Source organism: Oncorhynchus masou, chromosome 27 (genome assembly GCF_036934945.1).
Source record: "Oncorhynchus masou masou isolate Uvic2021 chromosome 27, UVic_Omas_1.1, whole genome shotgun sequence".
In the NCBI taxonomy this organism is placed as follows: domain Eukaryota; kingdom Metazoa; phylum Chordata; class Actinopteri; order Salmoniformes; family Salmonidae; genus Oncorhynchus; species Oncorhynchus masou.
Window position 1 is genome coordinate 45,645,143 of NC_088238.1, and position 17,040 is coordinate 45,662,182.

Below are 17,040 nucleotides of genomic sequence, written 5' to 3' on the forward strand. Positions count from 1 at the left end.
CATATGACCCCAGATCAGAGCCTGGAGTCTGCGCTGACGGAGGATTACTGTAAGAACCACTTCCTGGTTGGTCTGCTGCTGAGGGAGGTGGCCGAGGCCCTGCAGGGGTCACCAGAAGTCAGACAGCTGGCGGTGGCCGTCCTGAAGAACCTGCTCATCAAACACGCCATGGACGACCGTTACACCCAGTACAAGGTGAGGAGGAGGGTACAGACAGACCACTACACCAATAGAATATGAGGAGGAGAGACAGTCAGATCACTACACCAATAGAATATGAGGAGGAGAGACAGGCAGACCACTACACCAATAGAATATGAGGAAGAGACAGACAGACTGCTACACCAGTACATCGTGAGGAGGAGGGAGACAGTCAGATTGCTACACCAGTACAATGTGAGAAGGGGGAGACAGACAGACTGGTACACCAGTACAAGGTGAGGAGGGGGAGACAGTCAGACCACTACACCAATACAATATGAGGAGGAGAGAAAGACAGACTGCTACACCAGTACAGCGTGAGGAGGAGGGAGACAGTCAGACTGCTACACCAGTACAATGTGAGGGGGGAGACAGACTGCTATACCAGTACAACGTGAGGAGGGGGGAGACGGTCAGACTGCTACACCAGTACAACATGAGGAGGGGGTGACAGTCAGACTGCTACACCAGTACAACATGAGGAGGGGGAGACAGTCAGACTGCTACACCAGTACAACATGAGGAGGGGGGAGACAGTCAGACTGCTACACCAGTACAAGGTGAGGAGGGGGGAGACAGTCAGACTGCTACACCCGTACAAGGCAAGGAGGGGGAGACAGTCAGACCACTACACCAATACAATATGAGGAGGAGAGAAAGACAGACTGCTACACCAGTACAGCGTGAGGAGGAGGGAGACAGTCAGACTGCTACACCAGTACAATGTGAGGGGGGAGACAGACTGCTACACCAGTACAATGTGAGGGGGAGACAGTCAGACTGCTACACCAGTACGAGGTGAGGAGGGGGAGACAGTCAGACTGCTACACCAGTACACAGTGAGGAGGGGGAGACAGACAGACTGCTACACCAGTACAACGTGAGGAGGGGGGCGTGAGGAGGGGGGACGTGAGGAGGGGGGAGACAGACAGACTGCTACACCAGTACAAGGTGAGAGCAACAGTCGTGAGTGAGAGAGCTCATTATCGGTAAAGAAATTTCACCCTGTAACACAATGAAAGGCTGTAGGCTGTTTCCAAAGGGATATTTAATAGTAACGCAGAAAGGTGAGGGGGGGGAAAGAGATGGAAAAAATTCAGAAGCCTTTTTAAACCTCAAATACACAACAAGTGAAACATTTCCTGAATTGCAGCAAAGTTCTCCTGCAACCGGGTGATCAAATTAAGATCCTACATCTGTACTTTTTAATATAGGTTTTATAAAGGGAAATGAACCGTGTTCATAGAGCAGCGGGGGACACAGTCCGAGTCGCTGTTGCTGTTTGGGAAAATAGAGGCTAGTAAATGAATAACTTGACTAGTTAACTAGAGTAAGGAGTGTTCACTGTTTCCACAGACCCAAGATAAGAAGAAATCGGTTATGCAAATCTACACTAGATCCAAATAGTCGCTGGCAGCGGAGCATTGTGTTGATAGAAAGCCCAGCTTTCGAATAGCCCCTCTCTAATGATACAGTAGATAATAGTTGTTTTGGTTGACACAGTTGTACTGTTTGTTATAGGTCACTGTTCCATAGACCACACAGATTCTGTTGGCGTGCTAACAACACACTGTGTATGCAAATGGAACAACAATAAAGATTGTTGGAAAAAGACATTAACTTTTTACACCCCCCTCTATATGTCAGAATCAGCAGGCCCGTATCTGTCTACTGTACCTTCCACTGCTGGAGCTGCTCTACCAGAACCTCAAACAGCTGTCTGCCCAGCATCACACCTCTAGCCCCGGCCTGGGCTTCACCGTGAGTTCCCCACCTACCTTCCACCCCTGGAGGTCCTGGTTTACTCTATCTGCTCTCATGATATATCAGTCATATATTGGCGTTTTTGAGTTTGGATAAAAATCATGAATTGAAATTGAAGTTTATTTCCTGATTTGACTGAATTGAAATAGAATGGACCCCTACCCTTGTTGTTGTCCTGTGCTCTTCCAGGGCTCCAGAGATGACTTGAGATCAACCGGCTTGATGGACAGCCGCAGGACCAGCACGGCCATCGATAAGGACCACGGTTAGTGTGACGTCTGTCCTCAATGTGTTAACCCCTGCCGACAGTAGGTGCAGGAGATTATTCATGAAGATAAATAAGGGTCCGTTAGAATTGTAATTTCCCATCAGAATTTTGATTTGATGTTTGGGAACTGCCGGTAAAATAGGTGTTTTATTGTCCATTTGGTTAGAACGGAAATTCTCCGTCTGCCATTTTCCCAAACCCACACACCACAGGAGGCTGGTGAGGGCAGAACGTGTGGAATGGAGTAAGTAAACAAAAGGATATTAAACACATGGTTCCCATGTGTTTGATACCATTCCATCCATCCCGTCCTCCCCAATTCAGACGCCACCTGTGCAACACACACACACTGAGAGGCACGGTGTCAACCGCGGGTTAGCGCCTCTAGATAGATATTTCTTGGGGTTAAGTGCCATGCTCAAGGCTACAACAGTAATGGTAGTCATTCTTCTGTATTTCCTTGCCTGGGACTTGAACCAGCAACCTTTCCAAATCCTTTACTGATCCACATCTTTAACCTCTTGGCTACCAAAACTACTGTTACCCCCCCCCTAAAAAAAAACACACAAAAAAACATCTGAGAAGCTATGTGAACATGTGTCTCTGTACTCCCCAGGCTCAGTAGCTCAGAACGGCCACTTGGTGAGGAGGGAGGACTCCAGAGGATCTCTGTTCATGGATCCCAGCACTCCAGATAGCTCTGAGGTAAGAAACAGAGAGTGTTGGATGGGCCAATACAAATAAGAAAAATAAAAAGAGAATATGGCACCATATTCCCTATATAGTGCACTACTTTTGACCTGGGCACATAGGGCTCTGGTCAAAAGTAGTGTACTATGTAGGGAATAGGGTGCGATTTGGGACAGAACCAGTGGGAACGCCATAAGTCAAGTTCAGTAGAGCACATCGTAGCAGAACAGTCAAATTGAATATGACGCTCTACATCCTGTTCCGTTAAAAAAATAAACATGATATGAACTGATAAAAGATCTAATTTGTTGTTTTTCGTTTGGGTCATTTCTCCAACACTAGCAAGCCTTTATTATTTATTGTAGCGATATACACTGTGTATATCAAACATTAGGAACAACTTCCTGATATTGAGTTTCACCCCCCTGTTTTGCCCTCAGAACAGCCTCAATTTGTCGGGGCATGGACTCTACAAGGTGTCAAAGTGTTCCACAGGGATGCTAGTCCATGTTGACTCCAATGCTTCCCACAGTTGTCTCAAGTTGGCTGAATGTCCTTTGGGTGGTGGACCATTCTTGGTTCACACGGGAAATTGTTGACCGTGGAAAAACTCAGCATTGTTGCAGTTCTTGACACAAACCGGTGCGCCTGGCTTCTACTACCATGCAATGTTCAAAGGCCCTTACAGTTTTTGTCTTCCCCAATCACCATTTGAAGGGCACACATACACAATCCATGTCTCACTTGTCTCAAGGCTTAAAAATCCTTCTTTATCTGGTCTCCTCTCCTTCATCTACACTGATTGAAGTGGATTTAACAAGATACATCAATAAGGGATCATAGCTTTCACCTGGATTCACCAGTCTATGTCATGGAAAGAGCAGGTGTTCTTAAGGTTTTGTATAATCAGTGGAGAAACCACACGTTGGATTGTGATGGAGATGAGGATTAGCATAATTGATTACATTAAAAAAGTAATAAGACATCATTTTAATCATCCCTTTTCTTACTCATATGGCAGCTTTTCCCAAACTAGGGGTTGCGACCCCATGTGTTGTCAGCTGATTTGAAAGTGGGGTCGCGAGAGAAACTCAGAAAAAAAATAATAATAATTTGCCGCTTGGTTGTGTAAAAAAAAAAAAAAAAAACGAAGCGATTTCTGTTTTCTCCCTTCAAACGTGGATCTAACTTTTGAACGTTTGGAGCTACAGTATAAGCTATTATGACCCCAATCCTGAAAGCTAAGCCTCTCGGGAACAAGTACAATGCTCACAAGCCGCCACAGGACTCTTTAGAATAGAGTGGACAGGACCAGGCCACAAATCATACTGGGGGGAAACGAACATTGTCAATGAAAGCAATGAAGGTGTTATTTTCTACACAGAAGATCATAGATCAAGATCATGAACTTCGTATGCATCGTGTGCTTCAGATGCATTCATTGTGTTTACTTGATAGCTACCTACACAAATATCTAGCTAGAACAAAGTGTTAATAAGATAAAAATTCCTTAAAAATATGTAAAAGCAATACAAATAAAAGTTGTCCAGTTACTTCAAACCATGCTTTCTTGAGATGAAAGTACTGCCAGACTGATTTGTAATACACTGTCATAGCCCCAAATAAAGAAGTTAACATTGGCTGTTGATTATATCACCCTTTTTTTTACACAGTGGGGGTCGCGAAATTGCTTTGCTATCAAAATTAGGTAACAGGCCAAAAAAGTTTGAACCCCTGTCATATAGTAGGTCTAAGTGCCACTGCTTCAAATTATTGTCTTTCTTTTTTGGTGGTATGAATAAATGCCACTGTTTTCTTCCTCTGTGGTGTTTCTCCCCACAGCTCCACAGAAGGGGCTCTGAGGTGAGAGACAGAGAGCATGATATCATATAAGTTTTGTTCCCTGTCAGATATTGATGTTTGGTCATTTAGATTTGTTATTCAAAAATATAACATATATATGTTTTTAGTTGAAAGTTTATAGTTAGGATTTTATTTAACGGAGGGGAGGGACCATACGTCCATGTTTTCTTCCTCTGTGGTGTCCCTCCCTGCTACTGTTTCTGATACCATGTTTTCTTACTCTGTGGTGTCCCTCCCTGCTACTGTTTCTGATACCATGTTTTCTTCCTCTGTGGTGTCCCTCCCTGCTACTGTTTCTGATACCATGTTTTCTTACTCTGTGGTGTCCCTCCCTGCCACTGTTTCTGATACCATGTTTTCTTACTCTGTGGTGTCCCTCCCTGCCACTGTTTCTGATACCATGTTTTCTTATGTGTTTGCCACTGTTTCTGATACCATGTTTTCTTACTCTGTGGTGTCCCTCCCTGCCACTGTTTCTGATACCATGTTTTCTTACTCTGTGGTGTCCCTCCCTGCCACTGTTTCTGATACCATGTTTTCACTCTGTTGTCTGCCACTGTTTCTGATACCATGTTTTCTTACTCTGTGGTGTCCCTCCCTGCCACTGTTTCTGATACCATGTTTTCTTACTCTGTGGTGTCCCTCCCTGCTACTGTTTCTGATACCATGTTTTCTTCCTCTGTGGTGTCCCTCCCTGCTACTGTTTCTGATACCATGTTTTCTTCCTCTCTGGTGTATTGTCCTCCAGCTCCACCGGCGGGGCTCCACTATGAGCAGCAGTACTACTCTTCCCTCCCATAGGCAGACTGGGCCACTATGAGATCAAAGGACTGCTTCTGTGTTTCCTTCACATCGTCAGGACCGTCTCAGACGGTCAGTCAGCAACACAATATTAAATACATGTAGAACACATACCAAGGTTGGGGTCAATTTGATTTCCGTTCCAGCCATTTCAGAAAGTAAACCAAATTCCAATTTGTCCCATTAAAAAGCGTTGAAGACAATTGTAATTGGAACGTCAGTGTACTTCCTGAATTGACATACTGTAGTATGTGCAATATGTTACAGTATCTCTATGGTCAGCGCCACACAGTCACTTCTCTCTATTTGGGGTTTGTTGATGCATACCTAGACACTGAATGAATGCACTGTATATTCTATGTTGTGTTCATTTGACCTATATTATAGCTATCCTATTATTACGCCTATATTCAAACATTTTCATTGGCCTCATTTGTGGAATTTCTGACTGTTGTGCGGTTTTAGCAGACATCGGTGTGCTACTTGGTGCACTACTTTTGCCTTGGCCTGTTCAAAAGTAATGCACTACAAAGGCAATATGGTGTAAATTGGGACGCAGACCTGGTCATTGTGTAATCTTCTGGTTGTTTCTGCCTGTTGACCTGCTACAAAAGCTGTCTCAGTGTCTGTCACTCTCCTGTTGTGTCTCTGTCTTTAGACAACCTGCTGGCCTACTGGAACAAGGTCAATCCTCAGGACATCATCAACTTCCTCAGTCTACTGGAGTGAGTACAAGACCATTATCTTATATTCACTGTGTGGATGCAGGACTAGAATATAATAGGTTATATTCGCTGTGTGGATGCAGGATTAGAATATAATAGGTTATATTCTCTTGTGTGAATGCAGGATTAGAATATAGTAGGTTATATTCGCTGTGTGGATGCAGGATTAGAATATAATAGGTTATATTCGCTGTGTGGATGCAAGATTAGAATTGAGTAGGTTATATTATCTTGTGTGGATGCAGGATTAGAATATAGTAGGTTATATTCGCTGTGTGGATGCAGGACTAGAATATAATAGGTTATATTCACTGTATGGATGCAGGACTAGAATATAATAGGTTATATTCACTGTATGGATGCAGGATTAGAATATAATAGGTTATATTCGCTTGTGTGGATGCAGGATTAGAGTCAGGAAGTTTTCCTGATCATACCCCCTGCCCAGGACAAACCCTGAGCTCTAGCCATTAAACTAGTTGTTAATGTCAAAATAAGGTATGTGCGTGTGTGTGAGCACGTGTGCACAGGCAATCGTTTTTAAACACAGCAAATAAATTCATAAAAAATCCTACAATGTAATTTTCTGTATTTTTTTTCTTCTCATTTTGTCTGTCATAGTTGAAGTGTATCTATGATAAATTACAGGCCTCATCTTTTTAAGTGGGAGAACTTGCACAATTGGTGGCTGACTAAATACTTTTTGCCCCACTGTATGCACGCACCACTTTTCTGTTGTTGTTTTTTTTAACAAGTTATTTTTTCCATTTCACTTCACCACTTTGAACTATTTTGTGTATGTCCATTACATGAAATCCAAATAAAAATCCATTTGAATTACAGGTTGTAATGCAACAAAATAGGAAAAACGCCAAGGGGATGAATACTTTTGCAAGGAACTGTATGTTAACCCTTCGGAATTACCTGGATTTCTGCATAAATTAGTCAGCAAATTTGATCTAATGACTTCTCCAAAAACGAATTGGAGTTAGCTAACCTGGAGTCCAATCAATGAGACGAGATTGGAGATGTTGGTTAGAGCTGCCTTGCCCGATAAAAAAAAAACTCACAAAATTTGAGTTTTCTATTCACAAGAAACATTGCCTGATAGTAACCATGCCTCAAACGAAAGAGATCTCAGAAGACCTAAGATTAAGAATTGTTGACTTGCATGAAGCTGGAAAGGGTTACAAAAGTATCTCTAAAAGCCTTGACGTTCATCAGTCCACAGTAAGACAAATTGTCTATAAATGGAGAAAGTTCAGCACTGTTGCTACTTTCCCTAGGAGTGGCCGTCCTGCAAGAGCACGGCGCAGAATGCTCTGAGGTTAAGAATAATCCTAGAGTGTCAGCTAAAGACTTACAGAAATCTCTGGAACATGCTAACATCTCTGTTGACAAGTCTATGATACGTAAGACACTAAACAAGAATGGTGTTCATGGGAGGACACCACGGAAGAAGACACTGCTGTCCAAAAAAAACATTGCTGCACGTCTGAAGTTTTCAAAAGTGCATCTGGATGTTCCCCAGCGCTACTGGCAAAATATTCTGTGGACAGATGAAACTACAGTTGAGTTGTTTGGAAGGAACACACAACACTATGTGTGGATAAAAAAAGGCACAGCACACCAACATCAAAACCTCATCCAACTGTAAATTATGGTGGAGGGAGCATCATGGTTTGGGGCTGCTTTGCTGCCTCGGGGCCTGGACAGCTTGATATCATCAACGGAAAAATGAATTCCCAAGTTTATCAAGACATTTTGCAGGGGAACGTTAGGCTATCTGTCCGCCAATTGAAGCTCAACAGAACTTGGGTGATGCAACAGGACAACAACCTAAAACACAGAAGTAAATCAACAACAGAATGGCTTCAACAGAAGAAAATACACCTTCTGGAGTGGCCAAGTCAGAATCCTGACCTCAACCCGATTGAGATGCTATGGCAAGAGCGCAGTTCACACTAGACATCCCAAGATTAATGCTGAACTGAAACAGTTTTGAAAAGAGGAAAGGTCCAAAAGTCCTCCTGACCGTTGTGAATGTCTGATCAGCAACTACAGAAAACGTTTGAGGTTATTGCTGCCAAAGGAGGGTCAACCAGTTATTAAATCCAAGGCTTCACATACTTTTTCCACCCTGCACTGTGAATGCACATGGTGTGCTCAATAAAGACATGAAAACGTATAATTGTTTGTGTGTTATTAGTTTAAGCAGACTGTGATTGTCTATTGTTGTGACCTAGATGAAGATCAGATCCAATTTTATGACCACTTTATGCAGAAGCTCAGGTAATTCCAAAGGGTTCACATGCTTTTTCTTGCCACTGTATAACAATCACTTATCAAGTGATTGATGTTGTTGTCCTATTTGCATACCACTAATCAACTATGTGATGTACAAGACTATTATTTGCAATTAACATCTATGAGATAAACTGTTATTTATCAGGACCTCGTCAATCTCTTTCAGGACATGCCTGGTGCAGTTCCGTTACGTTGGAAAGAGAAACATTGGCAGGTAGGATGATGTTTGGATTACGTACAGCACTAAAATATAGTGCTACTAAGTTTGTCCTAAACAGGTATATCGTACCTGTGTCTCTGTGTGTATTTGTAGGAGTAAGAATGCTTGGATGTCCAACCTAAGGTTCCTCGCTAGTGCAATAAATTCTATTATAATTATTGTCCCCCACACATCTTTAGGCTTGGTTGTCAAAGGTTGTCATTCTTTTTTTGTTATTGCTAATAAATGGGCGGTAAAGCAGCAGGGAAGCCTATTGGTTAGAGCGTCAGAGCGTTGGACCAGTAACCGGAAGGTTGCAAGTTTTAACCCCCGAACTGACAAGGTACAAATCTGCCGTTCTGCCCATGAACAGGCAGTTACCCCACTGTTCCTTGGCCGTCATTGAAAATAAGATTTTGTTCTTAACTGACTTGCCTAATTAAATAAAGGTTAAAAAAAATAAAATGTTAATGCATCATCATCTTTAGGTGTACGTGTGTTTCTGAGTCTGGTTTATCAGGTTTAGGTTTCCTGCTAGTCCATTACATGAGTCATTAACTCCCTAGTTGTTTAAGCTCAGTGGAGTGTATTGTTGTGTCAAGACTAGGGCTGTTACGTTGACCGTATTGCCGCCACACGGGCTGTCACAAGTCATTAAGCCAGTCAAATGAAGGCTTCTCCAAGCTCTGATGCTGCTGACAGTCATTAGTAGCATACCAAACTTGCTAACTGCCTGGCACTCTATTGTCCCTCTAATCACTCTGACGTCAATGCAAAACACTACATGAGAGCCCAAGAGCCCATGTTGCGCAGCCTTTCTATAAACCAAATCAAATGTTATGACACATACACATGTTTAGCAGATGTTTTTGCTGGTGTAGTGAAATGCTTGTGTTTCTAGCTCCAGCAGTGCAGTAATATCTACAATTCACAACAATACACACAACCTAAAAGTAAAATAATGGAATTAAGGAATATATAAATATTAGGATGAGCTGGGACCGAGAGATTAAGAAACAGCGTCCGATGTCGGAGTGGCATACAGTAGAATAGAATACACTGTATACATATGGGATGAGTAAAGCTCAAATATTTAAACATTAAAGTGACTAGTCTTCCATTATTGAAGTAGCCATTGATTTCAAGTCTGCTGGGGCAGCAGCTGTCCTGGAAATATTCAGTCAGTAATATTTCTCAAATACCAGAGCCTGTGAGTTCAAATAGACTTTTATTAGAATATAATAAAAGCTGAGCTGGTTCATGAAAACAACTACTTGTCCAGTCTTGGCACACACTCTTTATACAGGTTACAACCTTACGTCACACACATAGTAACTCCTTTGTATGATTCAACGCCTCTGGCATTTGGCCACCATTATCCTTTTTGCCTTGCACTAATTTTAGTTTGGTTTCCCCTGTTTCGAAGACAGGTGTATGATAATGGTCCATTCTAAATCAAAACAAATTTCACACAGATATTATTTAGTATATGTAAAGACAAGATTAAATCAAGAATAGTCGATGAGTGACAATATTGGCCTATGATTTGTGAATTATATATTATCACTTGTGAATGATGCCCAGCGTATGGCAAGAAACAATGCCTTTTTCTAATCATAGTCACTTAAGCTGTGATACAAGGTTTATATCACAGCTTATGTGTACAAATCACTTAAGTTAAGCACATTAATTAAGCAAATTAATCCACTTTACTCTCTCCAAATCAATCATCAAGTTTGCAGACGACACAACAGTAGTAGGCTTGATTAACAACAACGACGCGATAGCCTACAGGGAGGAGATAAGTGTGGTGTCAGGAAAATAACCTCTCACTCAATGTCAACAAAACAAAGGATATGACATTGGACTTCAGGAAACAGCAGAGGGATCAACCCCCCCCTATCCACATAGACGGGACAGCATTGGAAAAGGTGGAAAGTTTTTAAGTTCCTCTGCGTACAGATCACTGACCAACTGAATTGGACCACCCACACAGACAGTGTGCTGAAAAAGGCGAAACAGCAACTCTTCAACCTCATGAGGCTGAAGAAATTTGGCTTGTCACCTAAAACCCTCACAAACGTTTACAGATGCACAATTGAGAGCATCCTGTCGGGCTGTATCACCGCCCACAACCACAGGGCTCTCCAGGGGGTGGTGCGGTCTGCACAACGCATCATCGGGGCAAACTAACTGCCCTCCAGGACACCTACAGCACCCGATGTCACAGGAAGGCCAAAAAGATCATCAAGTACAACAACCACCCAAGCCACTGCCTGTTCACCCTGCTACCATCCAGAAGGTGAGGTCAGTACAGGTGCATCAAAGCAGGGACTGAGAGCTTAAGAAACAGCTTCTATCTCAAGGCCATCAGACTACTAAACAACAAACACTAACTCAGAGAGGCTGCTGCATACCTTGAAACCAAATCACTGGACACTTTAATAAATGGATCACTAGTCACTTTAAACAACACCACTTTAAATAATGCCATTTAATGTTTACATATCTTACATTACTCATATCACATGTATATAATGTATTTTATACCATCTACTGCACCGTGCCTATGCCGCTCGGCCATCGCTCGTCCATATACTTATATGTACATATTCTCATTCACCCCTTTAGATTTGTGTGTATTAGGTAGTTGTTGGGGAATGAAAAACAGCTTCTATCTCAAGGCCATCGGACTGTTAAACAGTCATCTCTAGCACAAAGAGGCTGCTGCCTACATACAGACTTGAAATCATTGGCCACTTTAATTAATGGAACACTCGTCACTTTAATAATGCCGCTTTAATAATGTTTACATATCTTGCATTACTCATCTCATATTTATTCTATACTATCTATTGCATCTTAGTCTATGCCGCTCTGAAATTGCTCATCCATATATTTATATATTTTTATTCCATTCCTTTACTTCGATTTGAGATATTAGGTATTTGTTGTGGAATTGTTAGATATTACTTGTTAGATATTGCTGCACTGTCGGAATTAGAAGCACAAGCATTTCGCTTCACTCGCAATAACATCTGCTAACCATGTGTACTGTATGTGACCAATAAAATTAGATTTGATTTGGTGTAGAGCCTAACTGGCATACATAAGCAGCGTGTAAAGTTCCAAGTTTGGGGAAGATAAACCATAAAAATGCACCTTTATAATAAAAGCATTACTACATGCATAATCGCATTTGCAGTTACTTTTGATAATGATGTTTTCCTTCTAATGGAACGTTTGCACTTATAGTGTGCGCTTATAATGTGAAGGAATAAATAGCCTATCGGTAATAGTTTATCAACATTTTAAGCTAAACGTTCGATCTGTTGCGTCAGCCTCATTGTGTAAAAGTTTTTGGGGATGCTAGTGGTTGTATTAATTTGGGATCTATCGCATCCCACAACTATCCCAGACTGCGCGCAGAATATAATAGGTCAACTTTTGCTTGTGCTTTTGCTGTTCGTTAGGCTTACTCATCTTGTTGGCTGACGAAAAGTAAATGTAGACGGCACTTCCAATATCTTTAATGTGCACTTCGGAATTGGATAAGGACGAACACAGTTGCGTCCCTGATGTGTCTGTCTTCACTTGTAGCCTGTGAGAAAGACCTGATCATGTGATGGAGTGCCATATGAGTGAGAGGTGCTTCGGAGCACGCAGCACTCGGGGAGAAGGGAATTATAATATTCAGCCTAAGGGCACAACAGCTACTGGCCGCAAAAGGCATGGATTTTTTTTCGGGGGCATTACGGCCACACAAGGGGGATGCCGCCGGGAAATTTGAGGCATTATCAAGTGCTTGTCAAATTGTGAATAAGTGACTGGTGTAGTGTGTGTATAGCCTGTGCAAAAAAAAACAAGCAGAACTCATGCCTTTCATGCAACTTTTTTTCAAATCATCATTAGAGTCGCATTATGCATTTATTAAAAATCAACACATATAGCCAAACGCTTGTAAAATAACTAAAGTTACATTAATAACTCTAAATTAAGCATATAAGTGTGCCTATTTCTTTGTTAACCGCTCAACACCGAATAACCGCATGTGCACACTCCCTCAGATCGTTTGGAGAAAATATCCTTTCAATTTTATTCAGCTTCGTTCAATTGTATTCTTCATACTATAAAATAATGCCATGGACTTCTATGCAAATCTGGTCTGCTAAATGAACTTGTGTAGTCCACAGCCATATGGCATAGCCAGATGAGGACCTAACATAAGGACAACTCAAAGTATCCTATTTTGTTCTGAAATAGACTAAATTTTCTTTATATACCGCCACAGCCCTAATCAAGACACCTGGGTGTTCCCTGCCAATACATTATATCATAGTCATTGTCTCTCTCCACCCATCTTATAGTAATGTGTGTGTGCGCGTGTGTGTGTGCGTGTCGGCGGCGTGTGTATAGGAGTCAGGATGCCTGGGTGTCCAAGCTGTTCTCTTCAGACAGGAAGTCCCAGACCATGCCTGTGATGCGCTGCAGAGCCGGCCTAATGCAGAGCAGGCTTCAGCAGTTCAGCACCATGGATACCTCTCTCACACTCAACATAGGTACATGAATATGATGCTATCCCTTCCCACTTCCCTCCCTCAAACTGTAAGTTTGCACATACAGTTGAAGTCGGGAGTTTACATACACTTAGGTTGGACTCATTAAAACTAGTTTTTTCAACCAGTCCACAAATTTCTTGTTAACAAATTATAGTTTTAGCAAGTCGGTTAGGACATCTACTTTGTGCATGACACAATAAATTTTCCAACAACTGTTTACAGACAGATTATTTCACTTATAATTCACAGTATCACAATTCCAGTGGGTCAGAAGTTTACATGCACTAAGTTGACTGTGCCTTTTAAACAGCTTGGAAAATTCCAGAAACTGATGTCATGGCTTTAGAAGCTTCTGATAGGCTAATTGACTTCATTTGAGTCATTTGGAGGTGTACCTGTGGATGTATTTAAAGGCCTACCTTCAAACTCAGTGCCTCTTTGCTTGACATCATGGGAAAATCAAAAGAAATCAGCTAAGACCACAGAAAATAAATTGTAGACTACAAGTCTGGTTCAACCTTGGGAGCAATTTCCAAATGCCTGAAGGTACCATGTTCATCTGTACAAACAATAGTATGCAAATATAAACACCATGGGACAACACAGCCGTCATACCGCTCAGGAAGGAGACGCGTTCTGTCTCCTCAAGATGAGCGTACTTTGGTGCGAAAAGTGCAAATCAATCCCAAAACAACAGCAAAGGACATTGTGAAGATGCTGGAGGAAACAGGTACAATGCTGGAGGAAACAGGTACAAAAGTATCTATATCCACAGTAAAACGAGTACTATATATACATAACCTGAAAGGCTGCTCAACAAGGAAGAAGCCCGTGCTCCAAAACCACCATAAAAAAGCCAGACTGCAGTTTGTAACTGCACATGGGGACAAAGATTGTACTTTTTGGAGATGAAACAAAAAAAGAACTGTTCAGCCATAATAACCATCGTTATGTTTGGAGGAAAAAGGGGGATGCTTGCAAGCCGAAGAACACCATCCCAACCGTGAGGCACGGGGGTGGCAGCATCATGTTATGGGGGTGCTTTGCTGCAGGAGGGACTGGTGCACTTCACAAAATAGATGGCATCATGAGGAAGGACAATTATGTGGATATATTAAAGCAAAATCTCAGTCAGGACGTCAGTCAGGAATTTAAAGCTTGGTCACAAATGGGTCTTCCAAATGGACAATGATCCCAAGCATACTTCCAAAGTTGTGGCGAAATGGCTTATGGACAACAAAGTCAAGGTATTGGAGTGGCCATCACAAAGCCCTGACCTCAATCCTATAGAACATTTGTGGGCAGAACTGAAAAAGCTTGTGCGAGCAAGGAGGCCTACAAACCAGTTACACCAGCTCTGTCAGGAGGAATGGGCCAAAATTCACCCAATGTATTGTGGGAAGCTTGTGGAAGGCTACCAGAAACATTTGACCCAATTAAAACAATTTAAAGGCAATGCTACCAAATACTAATTGAGTGTATGTAAACTTCTGACCCACTGGGAATGTGATGAAATAAATAAAAGCTGAAATAAATCATTCTCTCTATTATTCTGACATTTCACAAGTGGTGATCCTAACTGACCTAAGACAGGTAATTTTTACTCGGATCAGGAATTGTGAAATGCTGAGTTTAAATCTATTTGACTAAGGTGTATGTAAACTTCTGACTTCAACTGTATACTGTACTTACTGCTTAAACCATAATCTGGGCTTGCAAAGTAGCCATTGAATATGGTGATTCTCCTTTAAACTTGCCATTCACCAGCTTTTCAAGCTTAATAATGTCAAAATACATTCGGTACTTACCAAAGAATGGAGTTTCACTAAGCAACTATCGTGCTTCCATAAAAGGTCTAAAATAAAAAGTTACATGCAGCTGAAAAAATGCCCGTCTGGAAATATATATTTTTTTTTTATTAAAAATTAAAAAATTGCAGGTGTGCATGTGCCAACTCTTCTGCACGTCCAGCAATATTAGTAATGTAATTCAAATACACTAAATAAAGCCTATCTAGAAATATACAACCACTGTAAAAACATACCCTATATTGTCAACTGAATCTATTATATATTATTGCATTTTGTGTAACGCGGGTGAAACAACAGATTGATATGACATTCATACAGTGTTGTAGGTTATCAAATCAATGACCTTTCCTGCTGCTGGATGAGCCGACCTGTGCGTGGCAGTAATGAATGATTTTATTGGAGGTGCAGAAGAGGTGGAGTTGGCGCATGCACACTTGCAAATAAAATGACTGATTCTTGCATGTGACTTTTTATTTAAACCTTTTTTGGAACTACATACCGAGCGGAAACAGCAGTAATGACGATAGTTGCTCAGCGGAATTCATTGCTAAGTATGGCAAGTTGAATGGCTGCTTCCTGGGCTTAAAAGAGAATCGCCATATTCAACGTCTCCTGTAAGCCCAGCTTGTGGTTCACTCGCTGCTATAGCTTGACTATGAGCCCTCCAAAACATATGCTATAAGTTTACATAATATCATTTAGTTACATAATGATATTCACTATCCGCTGTCTTCTCTAACACTCTTATTTAGGTGCTACTCTGATATACAATTCACTGTCCCAATTTTGATACTGAGCCATCCCAATATTCCACTGTTGTATATGGCCTGGAGATGTCCTCTGACTCTCTCTCTCTCCTTACTGGTGTGTGGTCCCAGGGGCTGGTCCCTCGGAGGCAGAGGTCCACCACCAGGCTCTGTTGGAGGGTAATATCTCTACTGAGGCCTGCCTCAGTGTACTGGACGTCCTCTCACACTTCACTCAGTGCTTCAAGGTCAGTACTAGACCTCTTTACTGACCACATGACCTGACCAAAAACAATTACAAGCCCTAGTTATGGACTAGTTCAAATTCAAATGATGTTAGCATCAGATCATGTGAATGATTGGTTGGTTTGTATTTGAAAACGTGGATCCATTGATTGACTGATTGATTCCTCAGAACCAGCTGCTGGACAGCGACGGCCACAATCCCCTGATGAAGAAGGTTTTTGACATCTATCTGAACTTTCTGAAAGTCGGCCAATCAGAGGCTGCCCTCAAACACGTCTTCGCCTCCCTCAGGGCTTTCATGAACAAGGTGGGAACAAAATTTCTCATAACTTTAAAGGCGGGAGATAACATAAGTAATCAGGTGATTTATAGATGGAAAATAGGCCCAGGTGCTCAAATTGCAGTCTCAATGATTATGGATTAGATATGGATTTTTGCTATGGCTTATTAAATGCTTGTTTTAATGTACTTCATTACTACATACAATGTATACTCTATATAAATACTGAATATTGATATTATTACCATAATACGGGCTTGCCTCGTAATGTTGGTATTTTGTGGTTATCAGTTCCCAACGGCGTTGTTCAAGGGCCGCGTGACTCTGTGTGCGGCTCTGTGCTACGAGGTACTGAAGTGCTGTGTGTCTAAGATGGGTCTGCTGCGGGCCGAGGCCTCCGCTCTGCTCTACCTGCTGATGAGGAACAACTATGAGTACACCAAGAGGAGGACCTTCCTACGCACTCACCTACAGGTCAGATACAGCATCCCCCTGAACGGCAAGGAACTGCCAACTGTCATTGATTGTTTAGTCAACTGCACAATGCAATGCTGATTTTGTTACTGTATCATCAACAGTC

At 41.9% G+C, this 17,040-nt stretch overlaps 1 protein-coding gene across 1 annotated transcript in view; it reads left to right on the top strand.

Moving 5' to 3' along the window:
• LOC135516279 (dedicator of cytokinesis protein 11-like) overlaps positions 1 to 17,040 on the top strand; it is a 104,807-nt gene that overhangs the window by 53,213 nt on the left and 34,554 nt on the right. Inside the window, 13 exon segments of the mRNA XM_064940447.1 lie at positions 14 to 195; positions 1,849 to 1,962; positions 2,155 to 2,230; positions 2,400 to 2,477; positions 2,850 to 2,938; positions 5,535 to 5,582; positions 5,584 to 5,659; positions 6,246 to 6,312; positions 8,786 to 8,833; positions 13,235 to 13,377; positions 16,067 to 16,182; positions 16,350 to 16,487; positions 16,752 to 16,934. Of these exon segments, the coding sequence (XP_064796519.1) occupies positions 14 to 195; positions 1,849 to 1,962; positions 2,155 to 2,230; positions 2,400 to 2,477; positions 2,850 to 2,938; positions 5,535 to 5,582; positions 5,584 to 5,659; positions 6,246 to 6,312; positions 8,786 to 8,833; positions 13,235 to 13,377; positions 16,067 to 16,182; positions 16,350 to 16,487; positions 16,752 to 16,934 (1,358 nt within the window).